This window comes from Pecten maximus, chromosome 2, assembly GCF_902652985.1.
Source record: "Pecten maximus chromosome 2, xPecMax1.1, whole genome shotgun sequence".
NCBI classification, from domain to species: Eukaryota; Metazoa; Mollusca; class Bivalvia; order Pectinida; family Pectinidae; genus Pecten; species Pecten maximus.
The window spans coordinates 43014841-43034012 of record NC_047016.1 but is presented as its reverse complement, the minus strand read 5'-3'; the positions used below and the strand labels follow the sequence as shown (position 1 = coordinate 43034012).

Below are 19172 nucleotides of genomic sequence, written 5' to 3'. Positions count from 1 at the left end.
GAAGTTCAGTTATAGTCTGTTTCAATATGGAATACCAACTCAGGTAAAAAATAGGGTCAACTCAGGTATATGAATCAGAAATAGTTTTCTAAATTCCAATCACTATCATATAGATTATTTTACTAGTAAGAATGAAACGACAATATCATATCAACAAATAAGTATAAAATGAGTAAAAAATAAATATGACATACATGTATGTATATGGTAAATTTTATCTTATAGATATTTTTGACATGTTCACATCATCATCAATTGTCATTATTGTTTTTGGTTATGTAAAATGTAAATTCAGTCCATCATGTATGTTATACGGGACACGACGGATTATAAGTTTTATACTTGTGTCTAAACCCATTTTTGTTTTGACAAATAAAATACATTCTGTAGGTCTCAACGAAAAATAAAAAATAAAATTTTCAAAGCACTATTCCTAACTATATATTTCACTATTGATTATGATAATATTAGATTAAAACATATAGATAAAAGATAAACAAAATTAGAAATTGTTTTCTAAATTTAACGCACTAATTATACATATTACTATTAATAATGACCTGTGCATTCTCCATTCCGTGTATGATTAACAAACAATATTATTACTAACTTAGCCTGAAACAGACACAAGAATGTTACAATTGTTCTACAAGAACTGATCTATACAGTAATTATATGATAATCTAAACAAATCTGGAAAAATCAATCTATGTATAGGTATTCGAAAACCTGTACTAATCAAACCTGATTACAGCTACAACTTTACAAGAATTTTACACAATAACTTAATTGTCTATACAAATCTGAAAAACGTACAAAGTTAATCATTATGAAAAAATCAAAGTCTTACTAATATACAATTGCTTTACAATGAAAAAGTATGAATATAAGATTCAGTAATTATGCCAATTTAAATGCTAATTCAAATGATGATAATCAGATATATATTTACAATATAAATGAAAAATGATAATGGGCTGAAATAATTTAAAAGAATGTAAATTAAACAGTGGTATCAAAGTATTGTTTGAATATTTACACTAAATCTGAAAACAACCACAAATTCAATCAATGTGACACAAAATTTAACAAAATGTTGAAGTTTGATAAACTTTTTTCAGAAAATATATGATTTAAAAGTATTCAACGTACAACTGTTTTACAATTCAAGATTCAGTAAGTAAGTATTTACATGTATATGTCTGCCACGATGTTGATAATTCAAATATCAAAGCAAAATATGATGATTTTCCAAAGTGTGCTTAGTTTTATACACTATTTGTGAAACAGTTTGGCAATCATTAACAGCTAATGATTTTCTGATCACCTAACAGGTGAGTTAATTTACCTGTGTTCTTACACTTAAGACATTTCTGTAACGGACTATAACTCCCTATCAACACACCTTAACCCCTATGTAAACACCCCACCCTAACCAGAGTTGGTGTTCGGGGAAGACCCCATGACAGGCGATGGTTATCAGTCATGCGTATCGTATGTATATTGTCATTCCCAGGATCCTTAACAGGTAAGAAATGAATGCATAATCTTCTGTATGGGAAATGCATGGGCATAATAAAATTCATCTTGTCGTCTAAGTCAACGAAGAAATATAATAGCTTATTTCAACCGATGGTAGACCGGTTATGGAGATCAAACCACTATATTTATGAACTATTATAAACGTTCCAAACCCAAACCTCAACATGTATTCATTATTTGTCGTTATCGAATGAATCTGACTGAACTTTTATTACATGTATCCTGTATGTTATCAGATATGAACTACAGATGAAATGCATTGATAACTTCTTATTGACCCAAAAATTGCAGTTTTTACATCATACTATTAAGCTGTAGATACCAGTTCAGTAATTTAGGGACGATGTTTTATCTGTCATGTAAAAATAGCATTTGTCACTTTTATTCTTTTGAGACTATGTTTTTTCAATGAGATTTCTGTTGACAATATATTCGAAGTTGCAAGTTGAGAGCATAAATCATCAGTATTGTTAAAGTATAGTTAATTAAGTTTACAAAACTTCAAATATCAATTAGGTGAATATAGACTTGAACCTGGTTAATTAAAATATGATTTAACGGCTTACCTTCAAGATCGTCTTATTTTTAATTTCTAATTAATTTCCCGAAAAAATATATATAGCTCGCAAGCAAGTTTTGAGATACCCGAAATGTAGCTCACATCAACACCTCACACTTATATCCGTACAAAACCAAGAGAGTTGAGATGACCCCCAAATGTAGCTCGCATTCATAGCTCACTCTCATAACCGTACAACACAAAGAGAGTGTTGAGATGACCCCCCAAATACAGCCCACATTCATAGCTCACTCTCATAACCGTACAACACCAAGAGAGTTGAGATGACCCCCAAATATAGCCCACATTCATAGGTCACTCTCATACCCGTACAGCACCAAAATAACATTGAGATGACCCCCAAATACATTTACAGCTCACAACACTAAGAAGGTGTTGAAATGACCCCGAGAAGCAGCTCATATTCATAGTGCACTCTAATATCTCGCAGATATACACAATGGTTCAGTTACTTTTGATTTCTATTTTTGGTTTGCTTTGATGACTTCTGCAAACTTGCTGATTGATACCCTAACAAGCAGAAGGCATAGCGAAATTAAAGGTCCTCTCATCCATATTTACCAAGGATATGACAGATGAGAGTCATTTATAAGTTACAGAGGCTAAAATAGTCAACACACCCGGACTCTGTACTTTCCGTAACGAGAGCACTGCTTTGTAGCATTGATGCATTATGGGTTACAGTTACGGGATATTAATGAATATTGATGACCTTTGAACCGATTGGGTGGTGTTTTGCTGATCGATACCATCTTAGCTTCAGGCAACAATTCATAGAATGTCTCTCATATGTCATATCTTTGGGGGTATTTGGATGAGGGGCCGTTTTTCAGTAATAAAATGGACATATGTACAAAATACGGTGGTTATTGTCAAACTTTGCTATCTTGAAATACTGTTTAATTCAGTTCCAACCGCCAGTTACCTCGCATTTTCAGGATATTTTATTTTTTTCATTACCTAACTGACTTCTATGATAGCAAGTTTCGACTGTATGATATAAATCCGAGAGTTTCGCTCTTCTTGTATTAAAATAAACCGGTGGTGAAACCTTTGGATTTCAGTTTTACAGTATAGATAATATCAATGGAAAACAGACATCAAGCAATATCTATCTGAAGTATGTATACCTATTTTGGAGAGGGAATTATACACAATTATGGACATTTGCTGAAAACCGCTTTTCTACCGGTTGATATAATACCATATTAACCGACAATGAGACAAATGTATGATTATGATCATATTTGGGGTGGTCAATATATTGATATGACAATAATCCGGGGTCCATATGGTTCGGTTGTTCACATTCTAGAAACATGGAGTCTATATTTATATATCGACCTGCACGTGACGATATCTATTCCAATCAGAGCTAGACGACATATTGACACATATGTAACACGCTCGCATATGGAAATTTGGCACATTGATATCTTTTCTCGGTCTAAAGTTTTGTTGATTCTATTTTGACGAAGATATTTTTTTCACCTATCTTGTCGGTGTTTTCTCCAATCTGAGATTCAGGTATTTTAGACTCTTTCCTTTTTACAGTTTCCAGATTATTCTCATCCCCGTAGTTGAGTGGAGTACATCCTCCCATGCACCATCGACATGCCTTGGTAGAAAACACTTTGTCATACAGAAGAGCGCCCAAAGCTGCCCCCGCCAAAGGTCCGACCCAATACAGCTGTCAAACAGAAAAAAATATCATCAGGAACATGACACCTTTCGAATAATATTTCATTTGAGTTCAGTACGTATGGATATTATGCGAGGTGATGGTATCCTAATCTGCCATTGGACTGAGTAAGTTCTGTGGATAGGGGATGGAGAACGGTTTGTGTGTCAGCTGTGTTAATAGGGGACGGAGAACGGTTTGTGTGTCTGTTGTGTTGATAGGGGATGGAGAACGGTTTGTGTGTCAGTTGTGTTGATAGGGGATGGAGAACGGTTTGTGTGTCTGTTGTGTTGATAGGGGATGGAGAACGGTTTGTATGTTAGTTGTGTTGATAGGGGATGGAGAAAGGTTTGTGTGTCAGTTCTGTTGATAGGGGATGGAGAACGGTTTGTGTATGTTGTGTTGATAGGGGATGGAGAACGGTTTGTGTGTTAGTTTTGTTGATAGGGGATGGAGAACGGTTTGTGTGCCAGTTGTGTTGATAGGGGATGGAGAACGGTTTGTGTGTCAGTTGTGTTGATAGGGGATGGAGAACGGTTTGTGTGTCAGTTGTGTTGATAGGGGATGGAGAACGGTTTGTGTATGTTGTGTTGATAGGGGATGGAGAACGGTTTGTGTATGTTGTGTTGATAGGGGATGGAGAACGGTTTGTGTATGTTGTGTTGATAGGGGATGAAGAACGGTTTGTGTATGTTGTGTTGATAGGGGATGGAGAACGGTTTGTGTGTCAAGTGTGTTGATAGGGGATGGAGAACGGTTTGTGTATGTTGTGTTGATAGGGGATGAAGAACGGTTTGTGTGTCAGTTCTGTGGATAGGGGATGGAGAACGGTTTGTGTGTCAGTTGTGTTGATAGGGGATGAAGAACGGTTTGTGTGTCAGTTCTGTGGATAGGGGATGGAGAACGGTTTGTGTATCTGTTGTGTTGATAGGGGATGAGAACGGTTTGTGTGTCTGTTGTGTTGATAGGGGATGGAGAACGGTTTGTATGTTAGTTGTGTTGATAGGGGATGGAGAACGGTTTGTGTGTCAGTTGTGTTGATGGGGGATGGAGAACGGTTTGTGTATGTTGTGTTGATAGGGGATGGAGAACGGTTTGTGTGTTAGTTTTGTTGATAGGGGATGGAGAACGGTTTGTGTCAGTTGTGTTGATAGGGGATGGAGAACGGTTTGTGTGTCAGTTGTGTTGATAGGGGATGGAGAACGGTTTGTGTGTCAAGTGTGTTGATAGGGAATGGAGAAAGGTTTGTGTGTCAGTTGTGTTGATAGGGAATAGAGAACGGTTTGTGTCAGTTGTGTTGATAGGGGATGGAGAACGGTCTGTGTGTTAGTTGTGTTGATAGGGAATGGAGAACGGTTTGTGTGTCAGTTGTGTTGATAGGGGATGGAGAACGGTTTGTGTGTCAAGTGTGTTGATAGGGGATGGAGAACGGTTTGTGTGTCAGTTGTGTTGATAGGGGATGGAGAACGGTTTGTGTGTCAAGTGTGTTGATAGGGGATGGAGAACGGTTTGTGTGTCAAGTGTGTTGATAGGGGATGGAGAACGGTTTGTGTGTCAGTTGTGTTGATAGGAGATGGAGAACGGTTTGTGTGTCAGTTGTGTTGATAGGGGATGGAGAACGGTTTGTGTGTCAGTTGTGTTGATAGGGGATGGAGAACGGTTTGTGTGTCAAGTGTGTTGATAGGGAATGGAGAAAGGTTTGGGTGTCAGTTGTGTTGATAGGGAATGGAGAACGGTTTGTGTCAGTTGTGTTGATAGGGGATGGAGAACGGTCTGTGTGTTAGTTGTGTTGATAGGGAATGGAGAACGGTTTGTGTGTCAGTTGTGTTGATAGGGGATGGAGAACGGTTTGTGTGTCAAGTGTGTTGATAGGGGATGGAGAACGGTTTGTGTGTCAGTTGTGTTGATAGGGGATGGAGAACGGTTTGTGTGTCAAGTGTGTTGATAGAGGATGGAGAACGGTTTGTGTGTCAAGTGTGTTGATAGGGGATGGAGAACGGTTTGTGTGTCAGTTTTGTTGATAGGGGATGGAGAACGGTTTGTGTGTCAGTTGTGTTGATAGGGGATGGAGAACGGGTTTGTGTCAGTTGTGTTGAAAGGGGATGGAGAACGGTTTGTGTGTCAGTTGTGTTGATAGGGGATGGAGAACGGTTTGTGTGTATGTTGTGTTGATAGGGGATGGAGAACGGTTTGTGTGTCAAGTGTGTTGATAGGGGATGGAGAACGGTTTCTGTGTCAGTTGTGTGATAGGGGATGGAGAACGGTTTGTGTGTCAAGTGTGTTGATAGGGGATGGAGAACGGTTTGTGTGTCAAGTGTGTTGATAGGGGATGGAGAACGGTTTGTGTGTCAGTTGTGTTGATAGGGGATGGAGAACGGTTTGTGTGTCAGGTGTGTTGATAGGGGATGGAGAACGGTTTGTGTGTCAGTTGTGTTGATAGGGGATGGAGAACGGTTTGTGTGTCAGTTGTGTTGATAGGGGATGGAGAACGGTTTGTGTGTCAGTTGTGTTGATAGGGGATGGAGAACGGTTTGTGTGTCAGTTGTGTTGATAGGGGATGGAGAACGGTTTGTGTGTCAAGTGTGTTGATAGGGGATGGAGAACGGTTTGTGTGTCAGTTGTGTTGATAGGGGATGGAGAACGGTTTGTGTGTCAAGTGTGTTGATAGGGGATGGAGAACGGTTTTGTGTGTCAAGTGTGTTGATAGGGGATGGAGAACGGTTTGTGTGTCAGTTGTGTTGATAGGGGATGGAGAACGGTTTGTGTGTCAGTTGTGTTGATAGGGGATGGAGAACGGTTTGTGTGTCAGTTGTGTTGATAGGGGATGGAGAACGGTTTGTGTGTCAGTTGTGTTGATAGGGGATGGAGAACGGTTTGTGTGTCAAGTGTGTTGATAGGGGATGGAGAACGGTTTGTGTGTCAAGTGTGTTGATAGGGGATGGAGAACGGTTTGTGTGTCAAGTGTGTTGATAGGGATGGAGACGGTTTGTATGTCAGTTGCGTTGATAGGGATGGAGAACGGTTTGTGTGTTAGTTGTGTTGATAGGGAATGGAGAACGGTTTTGTGTGTCAGTTGGTGTTGATAGGGGATGGAGAACGGTTTGTGTGTCAGTTGTGTTGATAGGGGATGGAGAACGGTTTGTGTGTCAGTTGTGTTGATAGGGGATGGAGAAACGGTTTTGTGTGTCAGTTGTGTTGATAGGGGATGGAGACCGGTTTGTGTGTCAGTTGTGTGATAGGGGATGGAGAACGGTTGTGTGTATGTTGTGTTGATAGGGATGGAGAACGGTTTGTGTGTCAGTTGTGTTGATAGGGGATGGAGAACGGTTTGTGTCAGTTGTGTTGATAGGGGATGGAGAACGGTTTGTGTGTCAGTTGTGTTGATAGGGGATGGAGAACGGTTTGTGTGTCAGTTGTGTTGATAGGGGATGGAGAACGGTTTGTGTCAGTTGTGTTGATAGGGGATGGAGAACGGTTTGTGTGTCAAGTGTGTTGATAGGGGATGGAGAACGGTTTGTGTGTCAGTTGTGTTGATAGGGGATGGAGAACGGTTTGTGTGTCAAGTGTATTGATAGGGGATGGAGAACGGTTTGTGTGTCAAGTGTGTTGATAGGGGATGGAGAACAGTTTGTATGTCAGTTGTGTTGATAGGGGATGGAGAACGGTTTGTGTGTTAGTTGTGTTGATAGGGAATGGAGAACGGTTTGTGTATCTGTTGTGTTGATAGGGGATGGAGAACGGTTTGTGTGTCAGTTGTGTTGATAGGGGATGGAGAACGGTTTGTGTGTCAGTTGTGTTGATAGGGGATGGAGAACGGTTTGTGTGTCATTTTTGTAGATAGGGGATGAGAACGGTTTGTGTGTCAGTTGTGTTGATAGGGGATGGAGAACGGTTTGTGTGTCAGTTGTGTTGATAGGGGATGGAGAACGGTTTGTGTATGTTGTGTTGATAGGGGATGGAGAACGGTTTATGTGTTAGTTTTGTTGATAGGGGATGGAGAACAGTTTGTGTGTCAGTTGTGTTGATAGGGGATGGAGAACGGTTTGTGTGTCAGTTGTGTTGATAGGGGATGGAGAACGGTTTGTATGTCAGTTTTGTTGATAGGGGATGGAGAACGGTTTGTGTGTCAGTTGTGTTGATAGGGGTTGGAGAACGGTTTGTGTGTATGTTGTGTTGATAGGGGATGGAGAACGGTTTGTGTATGTTGTGTTGATAGGGGATGGAGAACGGTTTGTGTGTCTGTTGTGTTGATAGGGGATGGAGAACGGTTTGTGTATGTTGTGTTGATAGGGGATGGAGAACGGTTTGTGTATGTTGTGTTGATAGGGGATGGAGAACGGTCTGTGTGTATGTTGTGTTGATAGGGGATGGAGAACGGTTTGTGTATGTTGTGTTGATAGGGGATGGAGAACGGTTTGTGTGTCAGTTGTGTTGATAGGGGATGGAGAACGGTTTGTGTGTCAGTTATGTTGATAGGGGATGGAGAACGGTTTGTGTCAGTTGTGTTGATAGGGGATGGAGTACGGTTTGTGTCAGTTGTGTTGATAGGGGATGGAGAACGGTTTGTGTGTCAGTTTTGTTGATAGAAGATGGAGAACGGTTTGTGTGTCAGTTGTGTTGATAGGGGATGGAGAACGGTTTGTGTCAGTTGTGTTGATAGGGGATGGAGAACGGTTTGTGTGTCAGTTGTGTTGATAGGGGATGGAGAACGGTTTGTGTGTCAGTTGTGTTGATAGGGGATGGAGAACGGTTTGTATGTCAGTTTTGTTGATAGGGGATGGAGAACGGTTTGTGTCAGTTGCGTTGATAGGGGATGGAGAACGGTTTGTGTGTCAGTTGTGTTGATAGGGGATGGAGAACGGTTTGTGTGTCAGTTGTGTTGATAGGGGATGGAGAACGGTTTGTGTGTCATTTTTGTTGATAGGGGATGGAGAACGGTTTGTGTATGTTGTGTTGATAGGGGATGGAGAACGGTTTGTATGTCAGTTTTGTTGATAGGGGATGGAGAACGGTTTGTGTGTCAGTTTTGTTGATAGGGGATTGAGAACGGTCTGTGTGTATGTTGTGTTGATAGGGGATGGAGAACGGTTTGTATGTCAGTTTTGTTGATAGGGGATGGAGAACGGTTTGTGTGTCAGTTTTGTTGATAGGGGATGGAGAACGGTTTGTGCCAGTTTTGTTGATAGGGGATGGAGAACGGTTAGTGTCAGTTGTGTTGATAGGGGATGGAGAACGGTTTGTGTGTATGTTGTGTTGATAGGGGATGGAGAACGGTTTGTGTATGTTGTGTTGATAGGGGATGGAGAACGGTTTGTGTGTCAGTTGTGTTGATAGGGGATGGAGAACGGTTTGTGTGTCAGTTGTGTTGATAGGGGATGGAGAACGGTTTCTGTGTCAGTTCTGTTAATAGGGAATGGAGAACGGTTTGTGTCAGTTGTGTTGATAGGGGATGGAGAACGGTCTGTGTGTTGAAAGGGGATGGAGAACGGTTTGTGTGTCAGTTCTGTTAATAGGGAATGGAGAACGGTTTGTGTCTGTTGTGTTGATAGGGGATGGAGAACGGTTTGTGTCAGTTGTGTTGATAGGGGATGGAGAACGGTCTGTGTGTTAGTTGTGTTGAAAGGGGATGGAGAACGGTTTGTGTGTCAGTTCTGTTAATAGGGAATGGAGAACGGTTTGTGTCTGTTGTGTTGATAGGGAATGGAGAACGGTTTGTGTGTCAGTTTTGTTGATAGGGGATGGAGAACGGTTTGTGTGTCAGTTGTGTTGATAGGGGATGGATAACGGTTTGTGTCAGGTGTGTTGATAGGGGATGGAGAACGGTTTGTGTGTCAGTTGTGTTGATAGGGGATGGAGAACGGTTTGTGTCAGTTGTGTTGATAGGGGATGGAGAACGGTTTGTGTGTCAGTTGTGTTGATATGGGATGGAGAACGGTTTGTGTCAGTTGTGTTGATAGGGGATGGAGAACGGTTTGTGTCAGTTGTGTTGATAGGGGATGGAGAACGGTCTGTGTGTTAGTTGTGTTGAAAGGGGATGGAGAACGGTTTGTGTGTCAGTTCTGTTAATAGGGAATGGAGAACGGTTTGTGTCTGTTGTGTTGATAGGGGATGGAGAACGGTTTGTGTCAGTTGTGTTGATAGGGGATGGAGAACGGTTTGTGTGTCAAGTGTGTTGATAGGGGATGGAGAACGGTTTGTATGTTAGTTGTGTTGATAGGGCCTGGAGAAAGGTTTGTGTGTCAGTTTTGTCCATTCTGGTTTAAACCAGAACAGGCTGGTATTTTTCTGAAAACTTTGATATTCTAAACATTGTTACTTTACTCGTCCTTAATCCGCACATGAAAACAAGGAAGTAACTCTCTCGTTATATTTACACATGATAATATATGAACCTGTACTGTTGTATGCTATAGAGATCACTAATGCGTAATATAATCTGCCTTTAACCTCGGAATGTTTTTTTAGATAGAACAAATAGATCATAAGGGCTGACATAGGTGTCACAGCTGTAGAATCCGAGGTCCTTTACCTTGGTGACGTCAATAAGTTTTGAAAATTGATCTAATGCCCCAAACACATGAAAATATCTATCATTCCTTTCAATATCTTGTTAGTCGAACACAAAAAATAATGTGCTTTAGTCATTTAAGTCGCAACGCTTGGTTGGTTTTACTGGCTTCATAAAGTTCGCACGTAATGATAAGCGGGTCAACGCCATAAGCGGCCACAGTTTCTGTGCCGTCGGGGTTAAATAGAGCATAGAATGATATTTTAAAATCTTTACATTGTATTAAATTCAATAGAAAAACTGATTTAGGAAACAGGTTTAGTGTCTCACAGGTTCAGAAAGGCTGGTCATCCTCATGAATGATGTTTTTATGAAATATGTACCTTTTCACATACAAAATAAGTGATATTTAGCCACCCATATATCATCAAACAAAAAAATATAAAAACATAAAAACAACAAACGTTTAGCATAAAACAACAAACATATCACATAAAACAACAAACGTATGGCATAAAACAACAAACGTATCACATAAAACAACAAACGTATCACATAAAACAACAAAAATATCACATAAAACAACAAACATATCACATAAAACAACAAACATATCACATAAAACAACAAACATATCACATAAAACAACAAACACATCACATAAAACAACAAACCTTTCACATAAAATAACAAACACATCACATAAAACGATAAACCTATCACATAAAACAACAAGCATATCACATAAACAACAAACCTTTCACATAAAACAACAAACACGTCACATAAAACGATGGATTTTTACAGCCCCAGTATGTACTGAATACCAAAGATTCATAAAACAATTGGAATCCATTACGTCACATTGGAACCCATTACGTCACATTGGAAACCATAGCGTCACATTGGAACCCATTACGGCCCGTAGTGGACTGTTTTGGTTCTACTGGTTACGATGTTGTCTGGTCTCTAGCAGACATTTCGGGGCCTCTGGTGGGAAAATAAGATCGCTATGTCAAAACTCTAACGATGGGACGCACATCACGCCCACGGTCTCCCTCCAGGATTCAGAATTAATTTTATAGAACGTTCTGTCCTTTTTTTCTTTTCTTTTTTACCATTACGCCCATTGATAGTCGGAAAGATCCTCGCTTGAGAACAAACCTCTGAAGCCAAGACATCATGGATCTGATTTCACTTTCCTAGTAACCATCTATCAACAACCTTCGACACAGCTAAGGGCAGCTCAATGTCTCCTTCCAGGGCTAATTATATATTGAAAATCTGGAGAAGAAAACACTGCCCCATCAAAGTGTAAGCAAAGTGTATACCATGACCAACATACAATTGACGTAAAATAAATAAATACACCATTCTCTTCCTTGACAACTTTCTGAGAAAGATGGCCAAATTGTATGATTCCTGTCCCATCGCCCCTTACACCAGAATCTTTTCAATGTATACAGCGCCACATATTAGGCCACTGTTGTGTTTGAAGTAGGGACACTAGATGTAACTGGAAGGTATTATACGAAACTATGGGTAACTGAGGTGTAACTAGTAGGTATCATACAGAACTATGGGTATCTGAGGTGTAACTAGTAGGTATCATACGGAGCTATGGGTAACTGAGGTGTAACTGGTAGGTATCATACAGAACTATGGGTAACTGAGGTGTAACTAGTAGGTATTATACGGAACTATGGGTAACTGAGGTGTAACTGGTAGGTATCATACGGAACTATGGGTAACTGAGGTGTAACTGGTAGGTATCATACGGAACTATGGGTAACTGAGGTGTAACTGGTAGGTATCATACAGAACTATGGGTAACTGAGGTGTAACTGGTAGGTATCATACAGAACTATGGGTATCTGAGGTGTAACTAGTAGGTATCATATAGAACTATGGGTAACTGAGGTGTAACTGGTAGGTATCATATAGAACTATGGGTAACTGAGGTGTAACTGGTAGGTATTATAGGGAACTATGGATATCTGAGGTGTAACTGGTAGGTATCATACAGAACTATGGGTAACTGAGGTGTAACTAGTAGGTATCATACAGAACTATGGGTAACTGAGGTGTAACTGGTAGGTATCATACGGAACTATGGGTAACTGAGGTGTAACTAGTAGGTATCATATAGAACTATAGGTAACTGAGGTGTAACTGGTAGGTATTATACGGAACTATGGGTAACTGAGGTGTAACTGGTAGGTATCATACGGAACTATGGGTATCTCAGGTGTAACTAGTAGGTATTATACGGAACTATGGGTATCTGAGGTGTAACTGGTAGGTATCATACAGAACTATGGGTATATGAGATGTAATCCCTGCTATAGATATTGCTGGTTTATTTAACAAGTCGAACATATCTCCCCGTACACGTTTGCTTCCTAGCCACTCTGACTTGAGAAATCCAGACCCGTTCCAGTTATTTGATATGTTTCACCTTATCCCAATTAAATCTGTAACTAGAAACGTATAAAGCAACATAAAAAATGTTTTGCCATTCAAATACTGAAAAGGTCTTCATTAGAATACTCGTTTATTTGTAATGCAAGAACTGTCCATAAAAAGAAACACAAAACTAGAACTGTCACCAGGATGGCTGACTAATACCCCCGCAATCTGAACGAGTCAATGGTGAATGGGAACTGTTAATTAGAGGCTAACTAAGATAACCCGTGCATGTCTGAAATATGTGTTGTTCACAATAAAGATAATTCAGTCATACTCACATCTACACATGGTCCTCTATATTTGTGTGACTTTTCATTGAAATCGGCCTTTCGGTTTAGGAGGAGTTGTCCGGTCAAACTTAAAGTTATGGTTCTTATCGAAAAACCTGTTTATAGTGACCAGTTGCCATAGCAACAATAATTTTGAAAAAAAGTGGCATGCACATCTACACATGGTCCTCTATATTTGTGTGAAGTTTCATTGAAATATGCCCTTCGATTAAGGAGGAGTTGTCCGGACAAAATGTGTCGAATATACGTAAATAAAAGTACATCATATAACGACAAATGTACATCAGATAACGATAAATGTACGTCATATAACGACAAATGTACATCAGATAACGACAAAAGTACATCATATAACGACAAATGTGTATCATATAACGACAAAAGTACATCATATAACGACAAAAGTACATCATATAACGACAATTGTACATCATATATCGACAAATGTACATCATATAACGACAAATGTACATCATATAACGACAATTGTACATCATATAACGACAAATGTATATTATATAACGACAAATGTATATCATAACGACAAATGTACATCATATAACGACAAATGTATATTATATAACGACAAATGTATATCATATAACAAATGTACATCATATAACGACAAATGTACATCATATAACGACAAATGTACATCATATAACGACAAATGTATATTATATAACGACAAATGTATATCATATAACGACAAATGTACATCATATAACTACAAACGTTTATCATATAACGACAAAAGTACATCATATAATGACAAATGTACATCATATAACGACAAATGTACATCATATAACGACAATTGTACATCATATAACGACAAATGTACATCATATAACGACAAATGTACATCATATAACGACAAACGTACATCATATAACGACAAATGTACATCATATAACGATAAATGTACATGATATAGCGGCAAACGTTTATCATAGAACGACAAATGTATATCATATAATGACAAACGTTTATCATATAACGACAAATGTACATATATCATATAACGACAAATGTACATCATATAACAACAAATGTACATCATATAACGACAAATGTACGTCATATAACGACAAATGTACATCATATAATGACAAATGTACGTCATATAACTACAAACGTTATCATATAACGACAAAAGTACATCATATAATGACAAATGTACATCATATAATGACAAATGTACGTCATATAACTACAAAGTTTATCATATAACGACAAAAGTACATCATATAATGACAAATGTACATCATATAATGACAAATGTACGTCATATAACTACAAACGTTTATCATATAACGACAAAAGTACATCATATAATGACAAATGTACATCATATAATGACAAATGTACGTCATATAACTACAAACGTTTATCATATAACGACAAAAGTACATCATATAATGACAAATGTACATCATATAACAACAAATGTACATCATATAACGACAAATGTACATCATATAACGACAAATGTACATCATATAACGACAAAAGTACATCATATAATGACAAACGTTTATCATATAACGACAAATGTATATCATATAACAAATGTACATCATATAACGACAAAAGTACATCATATAATGACAAACGTTAATCATATAACGACAAATGTATATCATATAACAAATGTACATCATATAACGACGAATGTACATCACATAACGACAAATGTACATCATATAATGACAAATGTACGTCATATCACTACAAACGTTTATCATATAACGACAAAAGTACATCATATAACGAGAAACGTTTATCATATAACGACAAATGTACATCATATAACGACAAACGTACATCATAAAACATCATATAATGACAAATGTACATTTTATAATGACAAATATACGTCATATAACGACAAAAGTACATCATTTAACGACAACTGTACATCATATAACGACAAATGTACATCATAAAACATCATATAACGACAAATGTACATTTTATAATGACAAATGTACGTCATATAACGACAAACGTTTATCATATAACGACAAATGAATATCATATAACGACAAATGAACATCAGATAACGACAAATGTATATCATGTAACGACAAATGTACATCATATAACGACAAATGTATATCATGTTACGACAAATGTACATCATATAACGACAAAGGTACATCATATAATAACAAATGTACATCAGATAACGACAAATGTATAGCATTTAACGACAAATGTACATTATATTACGACAAATGTACATCATATAACGATCGAGTATAAAAGTACAAAAAAACATTGCAAAAGTGCAGATCGTGTATTATATAAGAAAGATGCTGCACGTCACGAACTAAATTCTGTATTCTATCCGCTTGACAGTGTACAAAACTAGATCATGTGATATACAAAGTGTAAGGTATCTATTTTCTGGGGTAAAAGAAGATCTCAGCTTGATAATTTTTAAAGTTTAAAGCCTTTATACATATTTTTACATTGTGATGAAAATTCGTCTTTCGAGCGTGCTTAGCGTGAAGCTGATAATACTATCATTTTGTAGCTGTTTACATCATCAGTCGGTAACATGCTACACGACACCATGTTTTTCATCATGCTTAATATAAATATCCTCTTGGTGAATCATGTATCTCAGAATGTACGTATCTAGGCAGAACATGGATATCCCGTGTCAGAAAAAAATATATAAAACATGTAAGGTATTGACCGACTAAGTTTAAAATCTGATGTCCGCATTCTTTTCTTTCTTAACATGTTTGTTTTTGTTTCTTATTGTCTCCCATTCGGCTGCCTTAAACGTACCTAGGTACATGACCCAGACCATTGTTACACAGCTAACCCATTAAATGGCCCAGACGTTTTGGTAGAACGTTGACATTAAGCAATCATTTCAGTCACCTTGAAGAAATTGACCGAGATTTTGCGACAAGATGACACCAGACACGTCAGTGCCACCGCCAAATTATCAACAACGCCTTTCTTCATTGTTTTTATTCTTGATCAAACCACGGACTTGGGTAAGGCTGTATATAGATTTATATACTGTATTCAGGGCACCGAGATGAAGGTCTGGTACCCCAAAAAAGTACCTTTCAGATCAAAATATGTTAAAACGTTCATATTTATAATACAAACGATAAATTCGGTTTAGTGTAGAATATGTGGCATTTTATTACTGCCAAACTGCTGTTTGAATCTGAACGTCATAAGATCATAATATGTTTCAGACGGTATGCACTGAAACGGTACAATACTGGCGACCCGAACGGACCATCCTACCCATAATTATACACACAAAATTAGCTAGCGTCAGAAAATGTCACAGGCACCTGTATTTGTTTACCAATGACTGTATCTAATATTTCAGAAACTTGACCTTGGTGTGAAGTCTAGTTTGCCGAATTTTCGGTAAACAACACTCCCTTATCATACGCATCACTACCTTACCCATATTTTGTCCAGTTTGCCAGTAATAACGGCAGGTCCAAAGTTCCGAGCTGGATTCATACACCCACCGGAGATATTAAACTGAAAGCACAAACGAATGACAGATTTAAAGCAAAGCCAGTGGCTGAATGACAATTGAATTATCAAAACCTAGGGGATATTGTGTTCTAAATTAATAAAATCTTTTTTTACGTCTGAGCAAGTTCGTACTTACAAAATGTATCATTTCTATGGCGGGTCAAATTTTGCAATAGACTATGTGAAACAGTTAATCTATTCCATTTAAGCGCTTACCTTGTCATCACTACATTGCCTATGGTTAGACTGGCCATCAGACCCTAAGTTTTTTGTTGTTTAGAATTGCCAAGCTAAATTTCAATATTCTAGAGACATGGGGCAAATCTATCCCTATTATATGGTCTGAATGTAGAATATGCATTAAATAAAAAAACATGCAAATATTCGACTTATTTCGCAATGCAAATAATACTGCTTATTTCGACACTTAAATTTGTCGGATAAGGTATAATATGCCTTTTGTATCCTGATTTAAAGAGCTGGTGCCGGTTGTTCGAACGTTCATTAAATTAAACCATCATTAAAGTATCATTAAGTCTTAATGATTCATTAAATATCTAATGATAGATTAGTTAATGAATCATTAAAAATGTGTTGTTGGAAAGGTCATTTAAGGGGTCATTAACAAATAAGGTTTAATGAAGACTTAATGACGGACCAACAATTAAACCATCATTAACTGTGGGGATTCCCTCTTCCCATAATGCAACATGCGTGGTTTTCTGTTTCAAAAGTGTGTCTAGCGTCAATTAATCAAATACAATTTAAAATCCTGCAGCGATCAAGTATAACTAATCCATGTGAGATTTTAAAAGCTGTATCTTACCGCAAAAAAGACGTTAATGGACACCATTAGTCCTATCATCAGTGAAACGGACCCTGGAAGATCGTCCCGGCCTTTGTCAATCATAGCGAACGTCCCAAAGAGTAAGAAGAAACAAGTTACAGCCTCTGTAAACAGGGCTTGTAGATCCGTCACATCCTTTCCAGGCGATATCAGTCCGAAAGAACCCTGTTGCATGCCTCTCGGGGTCAACAGGTACAATATTCCTGAACCACAGATACCACCAAAACTTTGAGCTAAAATGTACAAAAATGATCTGACTACAGTTATTTCCCTAGTAACGGCGAACCCTATCGTAATACTAGGATTAACATGACCGCCACTAACTGTTCCAAATATCGCCACTAGGCAACCGATCATGAACCCAGCTTCCAGGGCGATGTTAACACTAGATGGCGCTGATGCTGGGTTGTCCTGGTGATACAATCCTGTTCCGGACCCAAACAGAGTTACCAGAGACAGTCCTAGCCATTCTGCACAGGTCGCTCTCCATATATCCGGGGATTTCAAATCCTCGAGTTCTCGCTTCAGGAATTCCTTGATGTATTTCATTACCTTAATGAGACGACCTGTTTTTAATATCAATGTTTAACTGATTTATGTAGAAAAATATCAAAAATACGGTACAATTTGGCGCTTGTCAGTGCACAATTTGACGTATGCCAATGACTTCGCGAATTGAGAGTTTCTCAGATAAAATGTCACACGAGACATACACCTGGCATGGTTTGTTATTTAAGGCTATGATCATAGTACATTTGTACGTGATAATCCTCTGTGTACTTGAAAAATCTTCTTCCGTCTCGGACTTATGACCATGCAAGTACGCATCACACACTGACGTATTTATCATGGCGCTATACACAATGGTATAGAGGTCGAATGAGGAGGGCGAGCCGTTCAACTGTAACAAAGTAAAACGAACATATATGTTATATGTGATACACACCATTTTGCAATGAAATCACTGTATTATCGCAGTATTCATCGACCTCTTTCCTGCGTTTAACAGTTCAAAAAGTTATGTTCTAACTAACTTGGTCATGTGTCAACAGGATGGTCCTTATTATCTTTAGTTGTGTGTCAACAGGATAGTCCTTATTATCTTTAGTTGTGTGTCAACAGGATGGTCCTTATTATCTTTAGTTGTGTGTCAACAGGATGGTCCTTATTATCTTTAGTTGTGTGTCAACAGGATGGTCCTTATTGTACTGAGTTATGTTTTATACCAACTAAGTTTGTGTCACTAGGTTGGTTTTTAAATCCCGGGCGCTGTTAAAATAAATTTAATGGAAATAGGTTATTTCAATGTCGCACATTTTAAATTTTGAAAACAAAAACCACGAACGCATGTTTATATTATTGAATTACCTTTGTATATGGCATCTGAAATATATGAAAGGGTTTCTGCTCTGGGCACATTTCGGTGAATACATGCTGCCTATCTATGATATTCAAAAAGCGAAAGCTTATTGCCTACTAGCTACCACATAATGTCTACTGCGTACTACTTAAATCTTTTTTTTTTTCATTTGAGACTGATTGCTGATAAAGAAGACCTTATCAGAGCAGGCAATGGAGACATATATAGTTAGCATAGAACATTCCAGTCGGATATGCCCTACAGAAACTGAAATTAATGACAGTATTAACTTGTTCTTCCCTACCTGCATCCACTTACCTAGACCTTTATCTATAGTGTAATTTACGAGGTAGCTTACAAATATTTATGG

At 38.1% G+C, this 19172-nt stretch overlaps 1 protein-coding gene across 1 annotated transcript; it reads right to left on the bottom strand.

The window, feature by feature from the left end:
* Positions 1 to 3165: 3165 nt before the first annotated feature.
* LOC117322168 (aquaporin-4-like) lies at positions 3166 to 18330 on the bottom strand. The gene is made up of 3 exons (XM_033876941.1): positions 17422 to 18330; positions 16518 to 16598; positions 3166 to 3812 (listed from the first exon to the last, which is right to left on the bottom strand). The coding sequence occupies exons 1-3, from the start codon at positions 17989 to 17991 to the stop codon at positions 3570 to 3572; spliced, it is 894 nt and encodes a 297-aa protein (XP_033732832.1). The 5' UTR covers positions 17992 to 18330; the 3' UTR covers positions 3166 to 3569.
* Between the last annotated feature and the right edge of the window lie 842 nt (positions 18331 to 19172).